We start from the raw sequence: 20996 nt of genomic DNA on the forward strand, positions 1-20996 counted from the left end.
GAGCACTGAAACGTTTGGACAGCAAACACAAAGACTTTAGCTAACATGAAGTACCTAAACTCAGGTCTACAGCTCCTACAAAGAGCATTTACTGCACATTTCCAGGAAGACCTATTTGCTGATGGTCAGATACTAACCTTCTGTAGCCTTTCAGCAATTTACAAGAGCTCTGATACATACTGTCTGGAATTTAAGCCTGCTTGTTTTAAGTTTATTTGATTGTAAAGATTTTTTTTTTTTAGGAGAATGATTTCCTCTCTTTCCTGTAAAGCTCTAGATACTGTGAATTCTTCATAAAGAATAGGGCTGGATAAGTCCCATGTTAAGGCAATCACATGAAAACTCCCTTGGTATTGAGAAAACACGTGGATTTTCACATTAGTTGAGATGGTCTTGATAAGACATCCTTATGTGCACATACTGTTTTACTCCAGAACTCTCCAGGTTATAATTTTAGTAACACCCTGTCCAGCACAGCACAAAAACTGTTTTGTGGGGTTTTTTTTTTCCCCTCTGAAAATAACACCATCTTTGCCCTCCCACAGTTCAAGATCAGAACTGGTTGATACCATAGTGAAAATACACTGTTATTTCTATGAAAAGGATGGGTTCAGTCTCATGGGGTGAAAAATGAAGCTGCACAAGAAAAGATACTAAAGGGAAAGGGAAAAAGTAGAGATCCTCACCGACCCTGCTGCCCTTGCAGCAATCCCTCCTGAAGCTGTCACTAACAGCAGTGTTGCCTGCCAATAACATGGTACATCACTATTATTAGCACAACGAAGGGGCACAATAGTTTGACTCTTCCTTATATTGGGAGCTGTGGTGAATCATCCCATCCAAAAGCAAGTATTCCTATTAATAAAAGCAACAAGGACATGCCTGTATTGGTCTTCAGACCAATACAGTAGAATCATGGAGGACAGGAAACAAAACCAAAGAAACCCCCCAAAACCCATGCAAACCTTTCAGACAAGACAGAGCAAAACAGTAAACTTTCCAAAAAAGAGCAGACCCTGAAAACACATTTATCTGTAACTCTAAGAAAGTTTCACAGCAGTAGTCTAAATCAAAAAGCAGGGAACACAGTCATAAACATTGTATTTCATTCAAATCTGTGAACTTCAGCTTTTTAAGGAGCTAATGGAAATGTGAAGTGACTGATGCAAATATTTAACACTAAATGACAGTTTGCTAAAAAGACTATCACATTCTTTGGATTTATGAGTCGTATCTGAATTTGTCATTCCTTGATTTTTGACTAAATACGTAACATAAACTGAAGTTAGAACTACCTTGTTGCTCCCTCTGAAGTGAGACTTTATTTTTAAGACAATGACGACCTGGAACAAAAGAGAACAGAAGACAGAGAAGTGGCTTATCACACTTCTAGTGACTCTACAGATGCAAAAGGGCTAAGACAGTAAGACCACTAAGAACTATTATGTTTCACTTTCAATAAAAGTCAGTGGTAAAACATTTAAGAATGGATTTTCAGACATAAATCCATGCAAAGTAAATGGCCAATGCTGCTGCTCCAGTGGGACATCACATAATGGAAGAAAGGAGATAGGTGATGGCAGGTCATATATTCTGAACACCACCACAGCTGATGCCCAGTGACAGCAGCAGTTTGATGAAGTCAAGCTGTTTGCTCCAGCAAGCAGCAGAGGTAAAAAACTACAGAGGAGAGAAGGACGAACTCACACTGCAGAGAATGGCTCTCTCAGAGCCACAAGGATCCAAAGTAAAGGACATAACCGCATAGAGCGGAGACAACAGCATGGAGAGGTGCCAGGGTCAGCAGCATTGCTTTGAGCAAGCTTCACACAGCACCAATTTTTCCAGCATAACCTTCCCCAAGGCCAAGACTGACATATCTCATGGTAAAGAGAAACAAACAAGCTTGCAGACTTTAGATAAACTTACGCCCTGCAGGTGAGTATGAACGGATGAACATCCATAAACTTAAAAACCTTCTGAGTGCTTACCATCAGAGCTACAGCTACACCCTTAGGAAGTGGTTGGCTTCAGCCCCCGTAGCAACTACAAGGCTCACCACCATCTTGTGCCTAACCTGTAGAGATTTCACTTCTCAGTGATTAACAGGAAGAGCTGACTACTCTGTTTTACCTGAGGCACAAAGCTTATGACCTCAGCTTGGTCTTTGGAGCAAGCCAGAGCCCAGCAGGCTCAAAGTCTGGTCCTCAGTGATCAGTGAGGCCAAACTTCAAGATGGAATAAGCATCAACAACCCATTGGAGCTGGCACGTGCATCCTGCAGCTGTGACTGTGGTTATCCTACTTCTCACAGCTTTCCAGCAACAGTTAGTGAGACCTAATGAATACTGTCACTACATCTTCCCTAGAAAGCTAGACTCACACAAACACAACTAAGAAACAGTAATTGACACAAGCATAACCTAGTGATTTTAAAGTAGAGAGAAATCACCAGCAAACCTTTCAAAAGATAAGATGTCAATAAATATCTCAAATACAAAGAAAAAAAACTGGAAAGCTTTAATAAAAGCTGTGGCTTGGTTGGGTTTGTTTTTTTTTTTTTTTAATTTAAATATGGTCTGCCTTTCCACAAATCTAACACACCTTATATACCTTCAACATGTATCCTTGGTCAGTACTTTTTCCACAAAAGTAAGGACAGTACGCATCAAAGGTAAAACTAATGCATAATTAATCTAAGAAAGTAAGTGTAGGTGTTTTCTCCTCTAGGTTCCAACTGCATGACAGGAAATACATTATTCATGAAGGAAGATGATGGTACAACATTAATCAAGTCAGCATGACAAGACAAACAAAGACCACAAGATGTATTCAACAGATCCCAGTGTGCAAAAGTGATCAGCTAACTGAAAGGTTCACACAGAGTCTGTTTACAGAAAACACATACTGAGGAGAAATACAGAAATAAGATGGAACTGTTTGAATTTGCATCCTATTAAGTCTTGTTCCATTTGGGGAACAATCTTTATACAATACAACTACAAAAACAAATTTCTGGGTGCCTAAAGAATTGTTATTACAAATCAAAATTGTTAAAAGAATTATTTTAAGTCTTGCCTTTTATTAAACTGGAATTCTCATAAGCAGGACATATGAAGAACAACAATAAAATAAAATCTTTTATAAACCAATGAATCTTTCCTTTCATATCATGTACTTTTGCCATATTACAAGGCTACTTAGGGCTAAAGACTAAACACTTGCTCTTCTTCATATTCAAAACTATTGCAAAAATATTCAGAAATGAAGGAACAGTATAATTTGAAACTGTGTCAACAATGTAAGTTGATTTGTAAGCAACTGAGCCAGTAAAACTCAGTTTCCTAGGAATGTGTGTCAAAGTTGCAGGAAGAGTTCAAGCTCTCCTTCAGCAGGCATCTTTCCATCTGCTGAGGCTACCTACTGCCAGAAAAGGTGTAATTTATTGGAAATAAGCTACCACCCTCTCACAAATGCAACTGGAATTCCTCAAAAGATTTAGAAACTAAGAGCAAGAATGAAAGTTACACATTCACAAGAGAGTTGCATGCAATCTCTGTTTTCTCAGAAAACCAGGCTAAAAATATACATACACTGACTGCAAATAGCTTGGTCTTGAACTTGCAGCGTCTGTCATAAGACTGCACTGGAGACATGAGCCTGACCACACAAGTCACAGAGCATTGCTCTCATTCTGTCTGGATGGATGTACTTCTTAATACGGGAATAGAGAGACGAAGGGAAAACTGTTTCCCTTAAGAAGGAAACCCAGACTTAACAAAAGAGGACAAACATTGTCTGAAGCACCAGGCCCAGAAAAATACAGTTGCTTTACAGAATGCAGCAAGACCCCTCCTATCACCAGAGGGAGGGTGCATTTGGGCAAGGAATAGACTCTGCCCACCCACATCACCACAGCCATCCTGTGCAGTCACTAAAGGGACGCAGCCCTGACTGAAAACATTGTGTAGGACAGAATGCAACCGCTTCTGATGCTTCTGTCGGACCTACTCCCACCAGATGCTGTTTAGAGTAACGAAAGAGTAAAAAAAAAATGTATTTATATACATACATTACATAAAATATTGTATAGAGCATATGTTTTATATACATACACATATAAAAGGAAATTAATATCTGTGAGATTATAAAATCCATACACAGATCCTCATCAGTGATAAAACATGAAGCAAATCAACAGTTAAACAGCAATGACAGAAGTAAGCATAGGAAGAAGCTGATCATGTACCAGATTATCAAGGACCAATAATGGATTTTTGTCTCAATATATTTTCCTAATTCATTTTCATATTCCTCATACTTCCTATTCCTGGCTAAGTGTAAGAGTCCTCTACAAGGACTAGATGTGTGCAACAGTATACGATTCTTATCCTACACATGATCTATTTATTAGAGATTGGAGTTGAGATGAAGGCTGGTCAGCTGAAACTGCCTCCAAGAACCATAGTGATAGCTTTTATAACTTGTAGTTCATACTGGAGTTTTATGGTTACAGGAAATAACCCAAATACTCCAGAAACAGAACATTCAGTAAAATTTCCAAGTGAAATTCAAGAATAAAGACTCCAAAACTATGAAATCTGGCAAAGCAGTGATCAGTACAAACAAAGCTGAACATTCGTACGTCATGAAAAAAATTATGCCTGAACCTGGTAAGTTAGAATTTTATTTTCCAGACAGCCTGCAAGACCCATCTATACTCTGAAGTATTTCAGATGATCCATTGGAGATCATGAACAAGAAAAAGTTTATATTAAATAAGCTGTAATGTATTTCTTCAAACACAAATCATTTCTGTTCAACATAAACATGATGTAGTTGCATTAAACTGTCATAGTGATACCTGGAGGACAACAGCAAGGTGATTCAATGCAACAAGCTACCACCCAATTGCTATTCTTTGAATGAAAAGATGAAAACACTGCTGTAATAAGGAAATAACATAGTCATGCCAAGACTAGAACCCTCTGAAAAGATATTTTTTCCTCACAGTAACTAAAAGTTACCAGACATATTGATTCACTTTCTCTGGTCCTCATTTTCTTCAGCCTTTTTGAGAAAAGTCTAAACTTATAGTGTTACCACTTTAAGTGGCACCATCAGCAAACAGTCAAGCTATTTGAAAATCCATTTTGTACGATCACTGTCAGCTCCAGAATTTGCTGACTGCATATGCAGAAAAACTGTAAGCATTTTTGATCCCAGCTGATTAAGAAATACAAAAAAACATTCCTATCACTTTGCAGCACGCAGCCAGAGGAGTAAGTACATTTTCAACAGCTCCTCCCAGCCATCAGAAGTGAAAAACAGACATTATCATTATGATCATTTTGTTTGATCTCCTTCAAAAGGTCAGGGAAAGATGAATTTTATGAGCTTGTTTCTGCAAAGCAAAACAGAAAAGGATCCTGCCTTATAAAAAGAACAGCTGAGCACAGCCCCAGTTGGACACGGCAGAATCACTACACCACTCAAACCGAGTGGTGGGTTAGTTTGTAATTGTTTTCCATTTCTTTTTTGTAATTCAAGATGTAAAAAGGAACACAGTGAAAAGCAAGTCTTCTAATGAAACCACAGACTACTAACTCAACTGCATAACTACTAATATTAATCCACAGGAAATATGGTGATAAGTATAACAGGTTCCAATTCCCCTGCTGCATCAGGTCTCTAGGAGAGAAAAGGTCTGTGCTCGCTGACCAGGCTGCAGGATGATCAGAGCCATTATTTTTCCCTGAATCAGCACTGGGAGGGCAAACAAGAGTTTTCTGCCAGCCTATGAGAGCATTCTTGTAAATACAGCAGATATACTGAAGCCATTCATACCCACTGCATGACACTGCAGCCAAAATTCATGTCTAAGACAGCAGCCTTGTCCTTTGGCTTAACTGAAAGAAAAGCTGTCAGAAGTTATAAAAAAACCCCACAAGAAATATGACAAATACTAGGGGGAAAAAAAAACAACCCACACTTAAAACCAAAAAAGTTAAGCAAACGTAGTATTTTTTCCCCTACAAATGATTGCCTTAAAATACTGATTTAGGCAAAACAACAGTCTCTAAGTGAAGGTAACTTACAATACTGTGCTTCAAGGGCAAAAATCTACAATAAGTGAATACAATAAACATATGATTTGATCTAGCAGCTCCTAGGATATGAATTATGGTGATTTAGAAATAAGGAAAAATCAACCTTCTGTTTTACATAAAGGATGGCTTATACAAAGTAGTTGTATCAAATTGAAACACCCATCATTGTAATATTATTTCAATCACAGATGGTTTTTCCCGCTCATAATACACAGATTGCACAAGTGGATAATGATAATGAGACATGATGGGAAAGGGGGGAGTAAAGAAATAAAATTTCATCCCACGGGGCAAGGATGGTGGTGGGAAAAAGCCTGTCTTTTTCAAGACACTCCTAAACAAAAGAACTATTTCTCCCTCCTACCACCACTCTTCTCACGTGATCTTGCTTTTCTTGGATATTTAACAAACTTCATGTCAAGTCACTTTGATACCTCACTGCCAGGAAAAAATAATCTAAGTTTTCCCACACTGCAAAGTCCCATTTAAGTATAAACTAAGCATTTTCATTAAAGGCACAAATCTCCCCCTCACCATACTATAACCCCACACACTCTTTTACCCACCCCGATCACCCCTTCACTAGCTTCTGATGCCTGCGAGAGAAGCATAAACAAGCAGACAACCAGCCACCAGAAGTTAAACTACTGATGTAATCTCTCCGGTAGCACTCTGCCCAAGAACATGTAACTTCAGTTCAGCCACTCTTGGGCCAGCGCTGATAAGATAATGTGAAATGAAGCAATCCATTTCACAATGTAAACAGTTGTTTGGCTACACGGAAAACAATATAAACAAATGCATCTATTTATAAATCATTATTTATACTTGTTGTAGAACAGGAATATTATGTTCCAGGGCAGAAGTGACAGTATTTCCAAGAACACAGCAAAAATTCAAACAGCTGGTATCTTCTTCCATCAGCCTTCCCCGCTGACAGTCCCTGTTCCAGTTCTATAGAAGTCATAAACCCATAATGCGGGGCCTGATCTGTCCAGGAACAAGATACCCTTGAGCCAGCGGGTGGGGGGGGGCAACCTCATTATCGTACCTCTGGGTTCTTCCAACAGCTCAAAAAAGTCAACAGTAACATCTCCTCAGCTCAGGGAAGGAAAACGCGAGCCTTTTCCTACTCCTACCACGCCTGCAACCCAAACGAACCAGTTTCTCCCCAAGCTGCACACTTCGCTTCTACCAAGAACACTGGCTGGGGATGGCACTTCACAGACCCCTATACTCGTTACTTCTCCCTCCCCGAAGAATGGCTACTGCACTCCAGGGCACTGGGCTCTTTCGAGGCGTTTTCGCTCATTTACGGAAACCCCAAGACAGAGCACACGCGGGGCTGAGGAGCCGCTGTCATTACGCCCCCGACGCGGCGCTCCGCCGGCGGCAGCGCTTCCAGCCGGCAGCCTGTGCCCTGCCGTGCCCTCCTCACAACCAGGCACCGCTCCCGACACAGGGATAGGGATAACGCCGCCCCGGGGAACGCCCGGCACAGCCCTTTCCGTAAAGGGGTCGCGGGTCCCCCGCGCGCTCCGGCGCCGCCTCCCGTTGCCCCACCGCCCCGCCGGGGTGAGCGACGACCCCCCACCGCCCCGGGCGCCTTACCGTGCCGCAGCAGCCCCTGCCAGCGCCGGGCGGCCCGCGGGCGGTGCGCGGCGCTGTCCCGCGCTATCCCGCGGAGCCACGGCAGGACACCGCCGCCCTATCCATGATCTCCACCTCCCGCGGAGCCGGAGTGTGCGCGGCAGGCGCCGCTCCCGGTCTTTTCTCCGGCGGGGGAGGAGGAGGAGAGGGTGGGGTGAGGGCGGGCGGGGGCGGGCGCGCCCGCGGCGGGCGGTCGCCATTAACGGCCGCGCTCGCGCCGCCGCCCACTTTGAAGCGGCCGCGCCGCGCCAGGCACAGCGGCGCCCCCTGGCGGCGGCGGGAGGCGCCTCCCGGCCCGCGGCCGCGGGGATCCCGGGGTTTCCCGCTTGGCAGCGCCGCCGGCCCGGGCGTGCCGAGCCGAGCCGAGCCGAGCCGAGCCGAGCCGCCGGTTTTACCATGGGGTTTTTCATCTGCTTGAAGCAATAGCACCTCGGGTTGCCTGAGCGTGATAGCCCGGGCCCAGCAGGTCCGTCAGCGGCAGAGAGAACAACGGGGCTGGTTGTGCAGAGGAGGCGGGGGTTTGTCCTGCCTTCCAGGGAAGGAAGGAGGGGAGCGCACGGGAACCATGACGGGCACGGCTCTTCTGCGAGCGCTGTTCGAGCCTCCCTGTTGCTGGTGTCTGTACGGAGCAAGGGCCGGTGCTCCTGCGACAGGCAGGGAGGCACAGCAGGATGCACACCGAGCTGGCGTGCGAATGGGAGCTGTGTGGTGGGTTCATCCGGCGCAGCTCAGCCCTGGCCCGGGCCGCTGCGGAGGTGACACACAGCCCAGCAGCCGCCCCAGGGTGACACACAGCCCAGCAGCCACCCCGGGCTGACACACAGCCCAGCAGCCGCCCCAGGGTGACACACAGCCCAGCAGCCACCCCGCGCACGGGGCACACAGCATCTCGCTGCGGCACTGCTGTTGGGCACCCTCAGACCACCGCAATATGCGGGGGGGGAGATGGCACGGGGTGGGGGGGCGTAAAAAGCTAAGCATCCTCTCACACACAGCCAAATACTGTGAAAAGCTCAATTCAGATTGTCTAGTACAAGAGTTTACACCGAGCCTGAAGATGGAAGATGAGCTTGAGAAGCTGCTTGTCTCCAGTCTTCTAAATAGACTGTCTTTTCTCTCTTATTTACCATAACAGAAGATAATCTTATTTTTGTCCCCGGATATTTATGGATAGCTGTGCCTTTCATATCAGCTGTCGTCTGAACAGCACAAGGTATTTGAACTGTCTTCTCCCAGCACAGCCCAGTCCACTCAGGCTTGTAACAAGTGCCTTTCATCACGAGGAGAATCACCACCATTGTTCTCCATTTCAGCCTAGATGCTGCCCTTGGCACCGTGCAAGTAGCTCCCCCCCCCCTCCCCAAATACAGACTAAATGCATCCAGAATTACAGATCTCTTGTGAATGCAGCCACACACTCTGTGAGTATGGCTTATATTACAGAAAAAAAAAAAAATACAGACAAACTTAGGAAAATAGAAACATTTATTGAAATGTGCAAGACACTCGTGAAATACTTAGCACTAATTATTTGACACTATTACTCCAAAATTCAGCATTTGTAACATTCAAATATATCAGCATCCTTCACACGGAAAAAGAGGGCATCCTAAAGTGCATCTTAAGTGACAATTTTACTCATTAGCCTAGGCATAGTCACAATTTTATCAAAGTCATTCTCTCAAACACTCATTGTCTACAAATTTTTTACTATACTAACTGTATAATGTTAGTAGAATGCAGCGTTAGTTCCTAATTCAGCTTGTTTAGCAAGTGCTTAGCTGCAATACTATGATATTACACACAAATATACAATTAAGCATATCTGTGTTTATAAGACTTAAATTTAATCCTGACTTTTCAGGATCACGGCATATCTGTAATCCCTAAACCTGGGAGTAACCCTGTTGAATTCAGTTTTATTTTTCTAGTCCCATACTGAAAGGTAGCCCCTACTACATAATGAAAGCCTAAAGTCCACTTTTGGTCCAATATGAACTGTGTTTATAATTTTCTTAAAATAAACTAGGTTAATCAACTGTAGCCAAATTTTTGTTGTTTTACACAACAATAGATTTTGTGTATAAAAATGCCAATAGCTGTTCATTAACTTAAATAACTCTCAGTCAAACTGTGTAATGTCAGATTCTTCATTTCTGATTTACACAACTCGTATTTCCTTTGAAAAAGAGTATCACACAGAGCAGAAACTTTTTATTAATTATGTATGGTAGCAAGAGGTGATCTAAAATCCCTAATATTTTAAGAAGGTAAGAATGTAGAACCTTCTAACAAAAGCCATCTTAAATGTCTGTCCATTATTTACTGGATTTTGACATTTTTAGCTCCTTGTTTCTCCTGCAGCTTCCTCCATAGGCATAGAGGAAGCAAAAGAATAACCATTTACAGGGTAAAATGCAAAGCAAAGAATGTCAGGATTTCTGGATCTGAACAGGGGTTTGCGTACCTCACATCTGAGTGCTGTGCTACAGCTGGCATTTTCTGCAGAAGCTGCAAGGTGGTAGATTTTTGGTACATTGATGCACTAAATCTTTGCCCATGCTGGGACTGAGCCAGCAGCAGAGGAAAATGCTTCTTTTCTATCAGTGTGGTGTAGGTACTGGGGAAGAGACTAGATTTAATATTTGGGCAGGGGAAGTCAAACCCCAGTTACATAAATTTGCACTGCCCATAGAGCCAGGCAGAATTCCAGCCAAGGTCAGTGAAACAGCTGCCAGAAGACTGTGGGGTTACTGTGTGTGGGCCACATTTTAAATGTCACTTTGTGTTAATACAAGAAAAAAAAAATACTCAAATGCCAGTGTCTAGGAAGTGTTGTGATTGCAAAATTCAAAATACAAAGGGACAAAAGAGCACCACTGAGTATACTTACAGTTAGGATAGTAAAAATAGAAACTGAAGGAATTATAAATGGAAACATTTTCACAGTGCATTCAGAGTAGCACTCTCCTTTACACAGAAGTAGCAGCTCCTATTTAAGCATTTTCCCCTTCAACTTTGAAGATCCATTAGGTGAATACAAAACATTTCTCTCAAAAACCTCTTAAAAAATAAACTAACATTTCCAAAAAAATGAAAGAAGGTGTCACTTTCTCTACGTGGTACATTTAATGCATGCTGGCTCCCAACTGCTGCAAATATTTAAATGTGTGAGACAGCCCAGACATTGAGTTCAGTGGACAGGACAAATGAGTAGTGCTGTCTCACTTCTGCTCTGTGCAGTGCTTATCCCCGTGCCCTTCAGAGAGAGGGAGGATGGGACTAGTTAAATTTGAAAAACCTCAATTATAAAGCCATAACAATTGCCAGAAAACCAAGAATGAGGGCAGTATATTAGATTATTTTTCAGTTTTTGGGGATTTTTCTTATTTTTCTGTATTTTATATTGATGCTACCTGTTCTTAAAATCATAAGCAGCTCTCACAAAACCCAATTAGTTTCATTTAATGTCTGCAGCTTTGTAACCAGCAAGCTAATTAGTTACTGAGACAAGCAACTTTTAAAACAAGGTTGTTTGATATATGAACTTTGTTGTTTGTAATTCCATGGCTTAGCAAAAAAAAAAGCTAGTATGCAACAGAAGATATATGTAGGTTGTTCTACATGGTATTAATTAGTTTGAGAAGGAATCTTCATCAGAACTGTATGCACACAGAGAGAATATAGTTAAAAATAATAAATCAATATTTACAAATGAAAGGAAAATGGAGCAATTAATTAATAAAATGAAAACAATGTTTCACTGTAAATATTTGTTAGAACCAAGGACATTGACAGTGTGAAATATGTTGTTTGTCATTAGGTAAAATGTACTTCTAGGTTTTAGGACGCACAAATACAATATTTTTTCATGACTAAAAATATGTTTTCACAGAAAATTACATCCCCCAACATTTTTGCAAACATCATGTGTATATAGAGGAGAGGGAGAAGATGATGTTACAGTTAAATCTTAAAGAATGAAAAGTGACATTTTTTTCACCTTGATTTCCTTTTAAATACATGGTTACTTAATGATTCCTAAATTCTTACCCTCTATTACCCCTGAAAAAGGCAGAGGGTGCTTCCAGAGGCCTGCCAGCTGGCCCTTGTGTGATCTACTGAGGAACTGCAATCCATCTTTCCCTGAGAAACAGGCAGAATGCATTCCCCTATAAGAATTTTGACTTCTCCATCATTACAGCTGTTTATAATGAATTAGAGATTGGGGTGTTTTTTGGTTTATTATCTGGCATGCACACTCATGTAGTGTTTTATAAACATTTCCTACATGACATTATGTTAACAGTTTGCACTTAAGTCCTTTGTGCAATGGACTAGAAAGTTTATTTCAGAGATCTGTTCATGTGAAAGCTCTGAAAGTACTTGGTCATGTTTAAGAAAATAATAAACAACATAACCTGCTTTTAAAAAACATGTAACATGTTCACATATAGAGTTATACTGAACATCAGTCTGTGTAAAATACCAAGTGTAGTTAAAAGCATTAGATACAAGTATACACTCACCTATAAATATACACCTATTTTTACAGAATGCACTGCCCTAACTCAGTATACTGAGTCACCAGTCCAGTTTCATGTCAGCTTTACTCCATACATACTTTCCCCCTCTTCTTAGGAACATCTTCTCATCAAATCCACTGAATTTTATAGCTGCTTCTACACCAACATCCAGGATAGATTTGGAAGGCTCTTTCCGTCCATTTCTACAGTTTAGAAAACGCATCTGGAACATCAATATACAAGATGATAAGATGTTGCAAAGTCAATTTCCACAAGCTTAATTTTTCTACAGACTTAAGCAAGTTGGACTGCAATTCCACAAAAGCCTTTGTAAGTGCATGAAGAGGTTCACTCTAGTCCTTAGAAGGCTCAAAAACTCATGGTTAAACGTGACCTATCTTAGCAGGAACAAAACAATATCATAATTCATGAAGATTAAACGTTGGCTCTTCAGTTACATGTAAACTAAGTAGGCACTTTGAAACTTAACTTTCAGGGCAAGTTCTGTATTTTTATATTACAGAAGAAAAAAAGCAAAGATGTCCTGCAAAAACAGACATCTACACTTTAACATTTGTGATGCAGTGATTATGCATGCAAGCTGATGGCAACTTCTCCTTAGGTCATACTATATTATAGTTCACAATATGTCTGATGGGAATAAATCACATCTGTTCCTTGTACTACATGGTAAAATTGTTTTATAGAATGCAGAGTAAATTTAACTGGTTATCACTGTTGTATACATACATATATTAGCATACAAATACCACGTATCAAAAAAGACTTACATATTCATCCAGAATGAGGTATGAATCCCTCATCTGTAATAGAACAAAAGGAAAAACTAAATTAATATACAAATCAAAATTCCATTATAGTGAAAAACGAGGGACAAAACAAACAACTATTCATTCAAAGTCTGATACAAATCTTTGAAACAGTTGCTGTATGACCACTGTTTCAGTGAGCTTGGATGAAATTTATAGAAATAAATTACAGAATTGCTAGAATAACTTTATGTATGAATAAATTAATAATTCTTGGAATATGACCTGTCCAGTTTCTAATTGAAATGTAGGTGTCCAACTGGATAAAGGTGTTTTAAATAATATCCAAGTTTTCTATTAACTTCTACACCAGAAGAACTTAAGAGTTTTGCATGCTGGAATGATTATGCCATTTTCCAAGCAAATGACATGACCATTTAAACTGGGGTATTTAATCATTACCCCACCAGACAAAGGTGTTCTCCCAGCTCAAAGGTAAAAAAGCTCTCAGGTCTGCACCAAGAAATAGGCCAACAGCTGAAATAAGACAGGTTTGCTTAGCTAAATGGGCATCTCCTAAGTAATCCTCCTTAAAATTCTCTGGGTAGCTGGAGCTTGCTGCTGTGTAGGACAGGAAATCTGATCAGTTTGGTGTCCCTCTTTCACACAGGTTTACCAGAAATCAGAAACAGTCTTCTGGAAGCAAACCTACCATGGGATGCCTTTTTCGTAGGACTTCTTTTATGAAAAAATAAAAGTAGAAACAGTTCTGGGTTCTCATCTTTACCCCTTCTCTGATGAGTGCTCCCTCCCACCAAAAGCCTTGAACTGCACAGTCCCACTTTTATGTCTTACATAGCAAAGGCAACCCAGTCTGCTCACTTGAGCTCTCCATACATTAAGAAGTAAACTGTAAATGGAGTCTTAATCTGTGGAGAGGAAAAGGAACACAAGATGGAAGATTTAAGGCACTCCTGAACTTGATTCAACTTGCTATTTCCTCACTTAGCTCATAAACTTTCTGAACGATAAGTGTCATACATGAACTCCCTGATTAGCTTGGTCTTTGCATATTAAGTGTTTTAATTAGTTAATTTTGGGTTACACAACTTTGAGTGTTAATGTTCACCCATCAGTCCAGGTACATATATCAAGTTCTGCTATTAGTGTTTTCACTTGTTCAAAGCAGTTTATCTGCACCAGTTCCAGTTAAAATCCCCTAGTTAAAAGTGTCCCAGTTAAAATTCCCCTTCCATCTTTAAAAAGAGTTGTTTTTCTCATTCTCTGTATACTTTTGCAAATGTTTTAAGATGTGTTGGATGTATTTTAATATTTTTTTAAGGGTTTCTACTTTGCTCAGAACCAGCTCCAAACCCCAGTTTCTAACAGCCAACAGCGAGTTTTAGACCTTTAGCCGTTGGTCTGTAGGTAAGCTCCATGGCAACCTGAATCTTAATGAGGGCATGTTACCACTCTTACTCCAGCTGCTACTACGCCCCTGACAACGACGAGCTATTGGTAGACAGAGATAATCCGTCAAAAGGGAAGCACCAATCACTTAGGACCAAAGGGGTGTGCCATGGGCGGTCCGTGGGCGGACTGGGGCGGAGCAAGGGCACTATAAAATACTGAGTCAGCCTCAGAGCAGGTGCAGACCACTGCAGATTTAGCTGTGGTGGGTGCCAGTGCTGGGCACTTAAGCCTTACTCCTATTTAGGAGCTTTCAATAATTTTTCTCTGACTTTCGGATTAGCTGAAAGTCAGCCCAGCACTGCAAGTTTTCCACCGGAGGTCCAGTGCTGTAAAAGCCAAAAGATCTCTAATCCCTGCGTTCCCGGGAATACCCTTTTGAGCCACTAGGATCCCAAAATTTAATATTTTCCTGATTTTTGTAATTTTTCAATTTTTCTGTTTTAATAAATTATTTTAATTTTTCTAAGAGTTGTCTCGTTCCTCACAATAAGTCTTCTTACTCTTCCCATCCCATGTTTAGGGTCTGTAGGCATTTACAAAATGGCCAGAGCTCCACCCTTAGGCACCAAAGTACTTTAGTGTGGCTAATGTAAGCTGGATGGCAGCTGATGAAGTTAACTGGTAGGCTCTGCAGGAGCACAAAGAGTCTTCTCCTGAATAAAGAGCCTAAGTGTGCAATCCAAAGGAGTTCAGAGAGAAAATGTTAGAAATGTAACTTTATTGTGAGCGGGATTACCTAAAAACACTAAATATATTGCTGGCTGCCATGCTGTCTTACTTCATGTAGGTTGATGACACTGGCATAATGTAACATCATAGGGAATTTCTGTCAGGAAACAATACTTACAGTATAAATTGTGTTTACATTAACTTTGAACCTTTTCAGGATCTTGCGCCCAAGTCAGGAAGAGTACTCCCACTGGTGTCCACAGGACTGGAATCAATGGGTTTTTACTGTTTCGCTAATAACTTTGTTGTCAATGAAAATCCTAAAAGAAAATTAAAACTCTTGGCTTCCACCATTACAAAACCAGTTGCTGATAAAGTTGTACTGCACCTCTTCTAAGCTACCTTTAATAGGAAAAATACTAATTGCCATGAAGGTTTCTTGTTCCTTTCAAATATTTTAACATTATTTAAAAACAAAGTTACAAAAGGACAGTTTAATTTTTACCTTCTGATTAGATTCAGGTACCAAACAGGAGACATCTTTGTGGCGATCCAGGAATCGATCAAAATCTTCATCGCTAATAACAAATTTTTCTGCTTCTCTTAGAGCATCCTCACCACTGTTCTCTCCTTCGATAAGCAGGCACTGGAATACCTGAACACAGTAAACACCTGGTTAAGACTTTATGTTTTCGCTTGCCTTGAGGATAACAGTCTCAGTAGCAGTGTCTTTAATTTTTCTGTTAGTGGAGTCACACTGACACAATTTGTGATAACCGAATACTACACAAAGGGCATGGTGCAGATTTATTTTTTGTAAATTAACATTACAGAGTTTTAAATGTTATAAATGATGATTTTCCTTACCATCTGAGATTTCACTTACAGTGTGTTTTGGTGTTTGTTTTTTTTTTCTGAGTAATTCAATGTGCATAAAAAATCACATGAAGCAAATATTGAGAAATTATTCCACAAGTTCTCCCATATTTATGTCACATAATCTCTACCCATTTTCAGAGTTATTTCTAGTAAAAAATCATGTGTGTACAGTAACCTCTAATGCTCTATAAGAGAAAATTAATATACACTTACATCTTGCTAACAATATATTGACTTCAATGTTCAGTAATTTTTCCTAATTTTCTCTACACCATAACATATTTTCACATGTTAAAGGCTTTCTGTATTAATTTTAATATAATAAAACAACCTAGATCTACACACACTGAAACAGTAATTTTCTGTACGTAACAAAACCCAAAAAAGATTCTTGATCTACTGGGCTCCATTTAAGTGCAGAAAGAGAGAGAACCTATCTCAGCACTATGCAACATTGACAAGAAGGCTCCTAACACCAGCCTAAGCTGGAACTAAAGATAAGACTCGGGTAAAATAGAGGTTCAGACAATTCCAGGACTTCATTATTACTTTTCTTTGAACAGGAAATCTGTAGTAACACTACTTTCTTACCTTCCAGCGCACAGGGTTGAGTGCCTTGATCTGCTCATTCATATCTTCCTCAACATTAAATCTGTTGATGACTGAATTTATTTTAAAAGCAACAGCATACTCTCGGCACCACTGTCTCAGTTTATGCAGATTTTCTACATGGTTCTTCTTTCCTTGACGACGGCCAATTAAAATGTTGACATCCTCATCAAAACTATCACATGAAATTGCCAGAATATCTAAATATTCACCTGAAAACAAGTTTTAAAAATTGGTTAATATCTAGTCCCTCAGCTAAAAGCTGTCAGGACTCTGCTCGCTTTCACTTCCTTATCATCTCTCACGAAACGCCATGTAAATACAGTTCTGTGGAGTCATCCCATCAACCACAAAAGCCACATCAACAGCAGCATCAAAACGTAGTTTGTGTGTGTGTGCGCGTGTGTGTGTGCGTGTGTGTGTGTGTGTCCCCAGCATTATGGAGACAGGCGGAACTATTGTTTTGTTACACCATTATACCAAAAATTTTTTGGTATAATGCCTATATTCACAACAGATAATCAACATTGTTTCACTGGTATTTACATTTGGTTTGCATTTACTATAAATGAACCACTAAGAAACCATCTCCCACTTGCTCCCAAGCCCATCTATGAGTGAGGCTGCCCCGTGGAGGCTCCCCAGCCCTGCCAGTGCAGCTGTGCCCACTGGTTCCTCCTTACCATACTTCTCGAACCACTGCTTTCTGATCAGGCTGCCATTGCTAACGATGCTGACACTTGGGAGCTCCAACTCCTGCTTGCAAAACTGGACCAGTTTGCCTACAAATTCGCCTCTGTCCTGAAGAAACGGTTCTCCTCCCGAGAAATTGATTTTCTCCATTCCTAGAGAAGGACCAAAGTAAGATGCTGTGAACTTCTGCTGCCCATCGCCTGCTCCTGCTCAATGCTATCAGTGTCCCACGGCAGAGGGACAGGGACATCCCCGGGATAACTTTTTCGATGGCACTTGGTCCTGCGGGGTCCTCCCTTCCCGGTTCCCTGCGGCCGCCCCTCCTCTGGACTCACCAGCCTCCTTGAGCATCGCCAGCCCTCGCTTGGCTTCCTCCAGGGGCAGCACGAAGGAGGTCTTGGCCGTATGGAAGCAGAAGCCGCACTTGTAGTTGCACTGCCGGGTGAAGTGGTAATTGACGCTGGTGGGTGTCGGGGCCGCGTCCTCCCATTCCCGCTCCCGCTCCGGCCGGGGGGCCGAGTCCCGCCAGCCGGGCAGGGACAGCGACAGGGGCAGGGACAGGGGAGCCAGGCTCCAGCACAGAGCGCCCAGGCGCCCCCGCAGCGCCGCCAGCACCGCCCGCCCGACGGACAGCAGCCGGCCCAGCACGGCCAGTTGCATGGTTCGGCTCGGCTCGGACCCGATGGGATGCGCTGCCGTTCACTTGCACCCGCCTGGACACGATTCGACTGGACTTGGCTCGGCTGGTCTCGGCTCGGTTCAGTCCGACCCGGCTCGGCTCGGCTCGCAGGCTGCAGAGAGGTGCCCGGCGTTCCGCATTTAAATACGCGGTGACCGCCTCCCCTCCGCGCCCGTCCCGCCCCGCCCCGCCGTGCCGGACCGCGGGGGAACCGCTCGGTTTCGTTTTCCGTTCTCGCAGAAACGAAACTTGGCACCGAGCCGCGATGTTTTCCTTCTCCCTCCCCGCCCCACGTGTGACCCCAATGTCCCTACGCCCCAGAGCCGCTTCTCGTCCACGGCCACCGCGGAACCCGCCGACTGCCCGGGGCTGGGAGCAGGTTTGAGCACCTCTGGCTTTGAGCGGGTCTGGCTGGCATCCAGGACCCCTTTTGGTGTATGAGGTCCCAGTGACTTTGTCTCTTGTGGTTAAACTCATGAAGCATGGGGAAAACTGAGCTTGTATAACTGCACTGCACCCTTGTCAGGCAGTCAGGAGCTTCTGTAAGTTTAAACAATTTTGCATGGAAGACCAATCCAAGTTAGGAAGCCTGATGACTTCAAATACATGAAAAGAAAATAATTGCAGATTCTGTAATTCTTGGTCTCCAATAAAGCACCTCGAACAAAGCTACTGCACCAAGTTGAGCATATGGTTAGCCTTAACAACAGGAACAGTTGGCAGCCTGAGGTGAGACATTGGTGGCTGCCCACTCATGGTAGCACCAGAAAAGACCAGGACCAAACTGCCAGTTTCCATATTCCTGAATTCCTTGGTAGCACAACAGGTATTGCTGGAGAAGGAGCCCCTCCATCATAACACCAGTTGCTGTCTTCAGTCCTCCAGTGTGTCCAGATGCACCAACAGGTTTGTCATGAATTTTCAGCCTCACTCTGTCTTCAGCCAGCCTGTCCTCACTCTTGTGTGAGCTTTTTAATGTTGCCGCTGCTGCCAAGGTGTTAAGATTTGAGTGGTACTCAAATCTTAACACCTTCCAACTGCGTGTTGTCAATGGCCTAAAATGGAGCTTGCCTCATTTTCATTGGCCAGTCAGAACTGCTGATGTAGCCAAGCAGTCTTTTCCTCACATTGCCTTCTTTTTATCTCCTTTTTCTTTCCCCTTTGAAAAAAGGGGTGGAACTATCTTCATCCTGCTTGCAAATTTTCATGGAAAACAAAACCTGATTGTGAATAAGAAATGTTAATTATGCCTGTCATTGGCTATCTTCAAATTCCTTTCATCCTTCCCTCACTTTCCTGGAGATGATCTACTGGCTGAATAATGTCTGGATCAGCAAAAACCAGTTTGAACAGTTTTTACTGTTTGAACAGTTTTTATTGTCATCTCTATCAGCTGTTTCTTGCTGGAGCAGGTTCATGCCAGTAGGGAAGGATGAGAGACTTCTTGCTGTGTCTGGCTCCAGTAGTGCCACCTCACAAAGGTATTGCTGCAGCATGATGGGAAACATCTCCCTTCTGAGGCTTTCCAAAATGGTCTCAGAGGTTGTCAGCAGAGATTACTCCAGCAGGAGTTAACCATGTGCCCTTCCAGTTCCTTGAGGTTTATGTAAGACACAAGCTTAAGGATAAAAGCAGGATATTCTAATAAATAAAGAGTTTGTTGATCACAAACTCGAAAATACAATTGGAAAGGGAGGTGGACAAGACAATGCAAATTTAAACTGAAATCTGACATTGAAGTTGTGCATTGGTAGGGTCAATGTTTCAAATAATTTGGAGAAGTCTGACATACCCTGTTTCCTCCTCACTCCATACATCCCTTCTGTTGCATGGTAAGAATCCTATTCAATTTCTTATCTTCTCTGTTCCCAGTTCAAATTCCTTTCTTTCCCCATTCATGTCTCTTGTTCATGTCAAGTTGAGCCAATGCAGGTGTAGAAACTACAACCTTTTTCTCTTCTTTGAGGTGGAAACCTTATTACTAGCTCTGAGCTTGTTGCCTAGTACCTCAGCTGGCTAGAAAAATTAAGTTCAAAATACTTAATCTCCAAAGTCAGTAAAGAATCCTTGATGGTTATCAATTTTTCTCAACACAAGACTTACATCCAATACCCAAACACTCCAAAAACATGTCATAAAAATATTGCTCAATGAATCAGAAAACTAAAACATTAGCATGTTTGGACTGTTTTTTCTTTGAAATCACAGATCTCTGTTTCAAGGAACAAAACATGCAGGGAACTTTGCACCCAAGCGTACCCAAAACTTTGTAATTCTATCAGTGCTTTCTTAGAAAATGGAAATTAAAGTTATTTTTATTTTTTTCCTCAACTAATTATGTTTTCAGATGACACTCTCTGCATTACTAAAGAGCCTCACAAAGTAAACCCAGACCAGGATGTGCCCCCTGCATATGTACAAGTCCCAGCAGCATCAAGAAAGACATTCACATTTGACATCCCAAACTGTCTTAGCTCGCAGGCTCTATGGTGAGACCTACAAGAAAACACAAGTGTGCATTTTTATGCACCGGCTTTGAATCTACACGAAATATTGCAAGCAAGAACTGTAATGAATTTTTCTGTCCTGATGCCTTCTGGAAGAGTCTCAGAAAAGCATAAATGTTCTTTGAAAATTGTAGGAAGTATGATTCCTTCCTCTAGCTTCCTATAGAAATCATCTTATAGTGGCCTGATGGAGTCCCAGTACTAAAAATGTTTCAGTTCTCCAAATCTGCATCTAAAAACCCTTTAAAGATTAATAGAATTTTCCAAAAATGATTGAATAATGTTATTAATGGTGCACTAGATAATAAATAAGTACACAACTAGCATGGAAGAATCCAAATGGATAAACATACATAATACTCTTGTGCTTAGTTGCTAGGAAAGCAAAACTTTTAAAACAACTATCTAATATTTATCTAATTAATGTAATT

The 20996-nt window shown here is 41.8% G+C and overlaps 2 protein-coding genes and 1 long non-coding RNA gene across 3 annotated transcripts in view; 1 reads left to right on the plus strand and 2 right to left on the minus strand.

Moving 5' to 3' along the window:
- The window catches only part of RNF144A (ring finger protein 144A), a 65479-nt gene extending 57613 nt beyond the window's left edge, over positions 1 to 7866 (minus strand). The window contains exon 1 of the mRNA XM_032104483.1: positions 7722 to 7866. The gene's annotated coding sequence lies outside the window, so the exon portion shown is untranslated. The remainder of the gene's footprint in view (positions 1 to 7721) is intronic.
- Positions 6363 to 14311, plus strand: LOC116441982. The gene is made up of 3 exons (XR_004239324.1): positions 6363 to 6372; positions 8462 to 8463; positions 14090 to 14311. It is a non-coding gene; the product is annotated as an uncharacterized LOC116441982 (long non-coding RNA).
- Positions 9228 to 18211, minus strand: RSAD2 (radical S-adenosyl methionine domain containing 2). Its single transcript, XM_032104482.1, has 6 exons — positions 17715 to 18211; positions 17370 to 17531; positions 16669 to 16898; positions 15704 to 15853; positions 13078 to 13110; positions 9228 to 12509 (listed from the first exon to the last, which is right to left on the minus strand). Exons 1-6 carry the CDS (start codon positions 18037 to 18039, stop codon positions 12345 to 12347), a joined length of 1065 nt encoding a protein of 354 aa, XP_031960373.1. The 5' UTR covers positions 18040 to 18211; the 3' UTR covers positions 9228 to 12344.
- Between the last annotated feature and the right edge of the window lie 2785 nt (positions 18212 to 20996).

Source organism: Corvus moneduloides, chromosome 3, assembly GCF_009650955.1.
Source record: "Corvus moneduloides isolate bCorMon1 chromosome 3, bCorMon1.pri, whole genome shotgun sequence".
NCBI lineage: Eukaryota > Metazoa > Chordata > Aves > Passeriformes > Corvidae > Corvus > Corvus moneduloides.

Bases quoted from the DNA above. Each gene is read 5' to 3' on its own strand.
- RSAD2 (XM_032104482.1), bottom strand. From the start codon at position 18,039: ATGCAACTGGCCGTGCTGGGCCGGCTGCTGTCCGTCGGGCGGGCGGTG. The intron at 15,854-16,668 runs GTAAGAAAGTAG...TACTGTGTTCAG, and splicing joins TCAACCCTGTGCGCTGGAAG to GTATTCCAGTGCCTGCTTAT. The intron at 12,510-13,077 runs GTAAGTCTTTTT...TTGATGTTCCAG, and splicing joins ACCTCATTCTGGATGAATAT to ATGCGTTTTCTAAACTGTAG.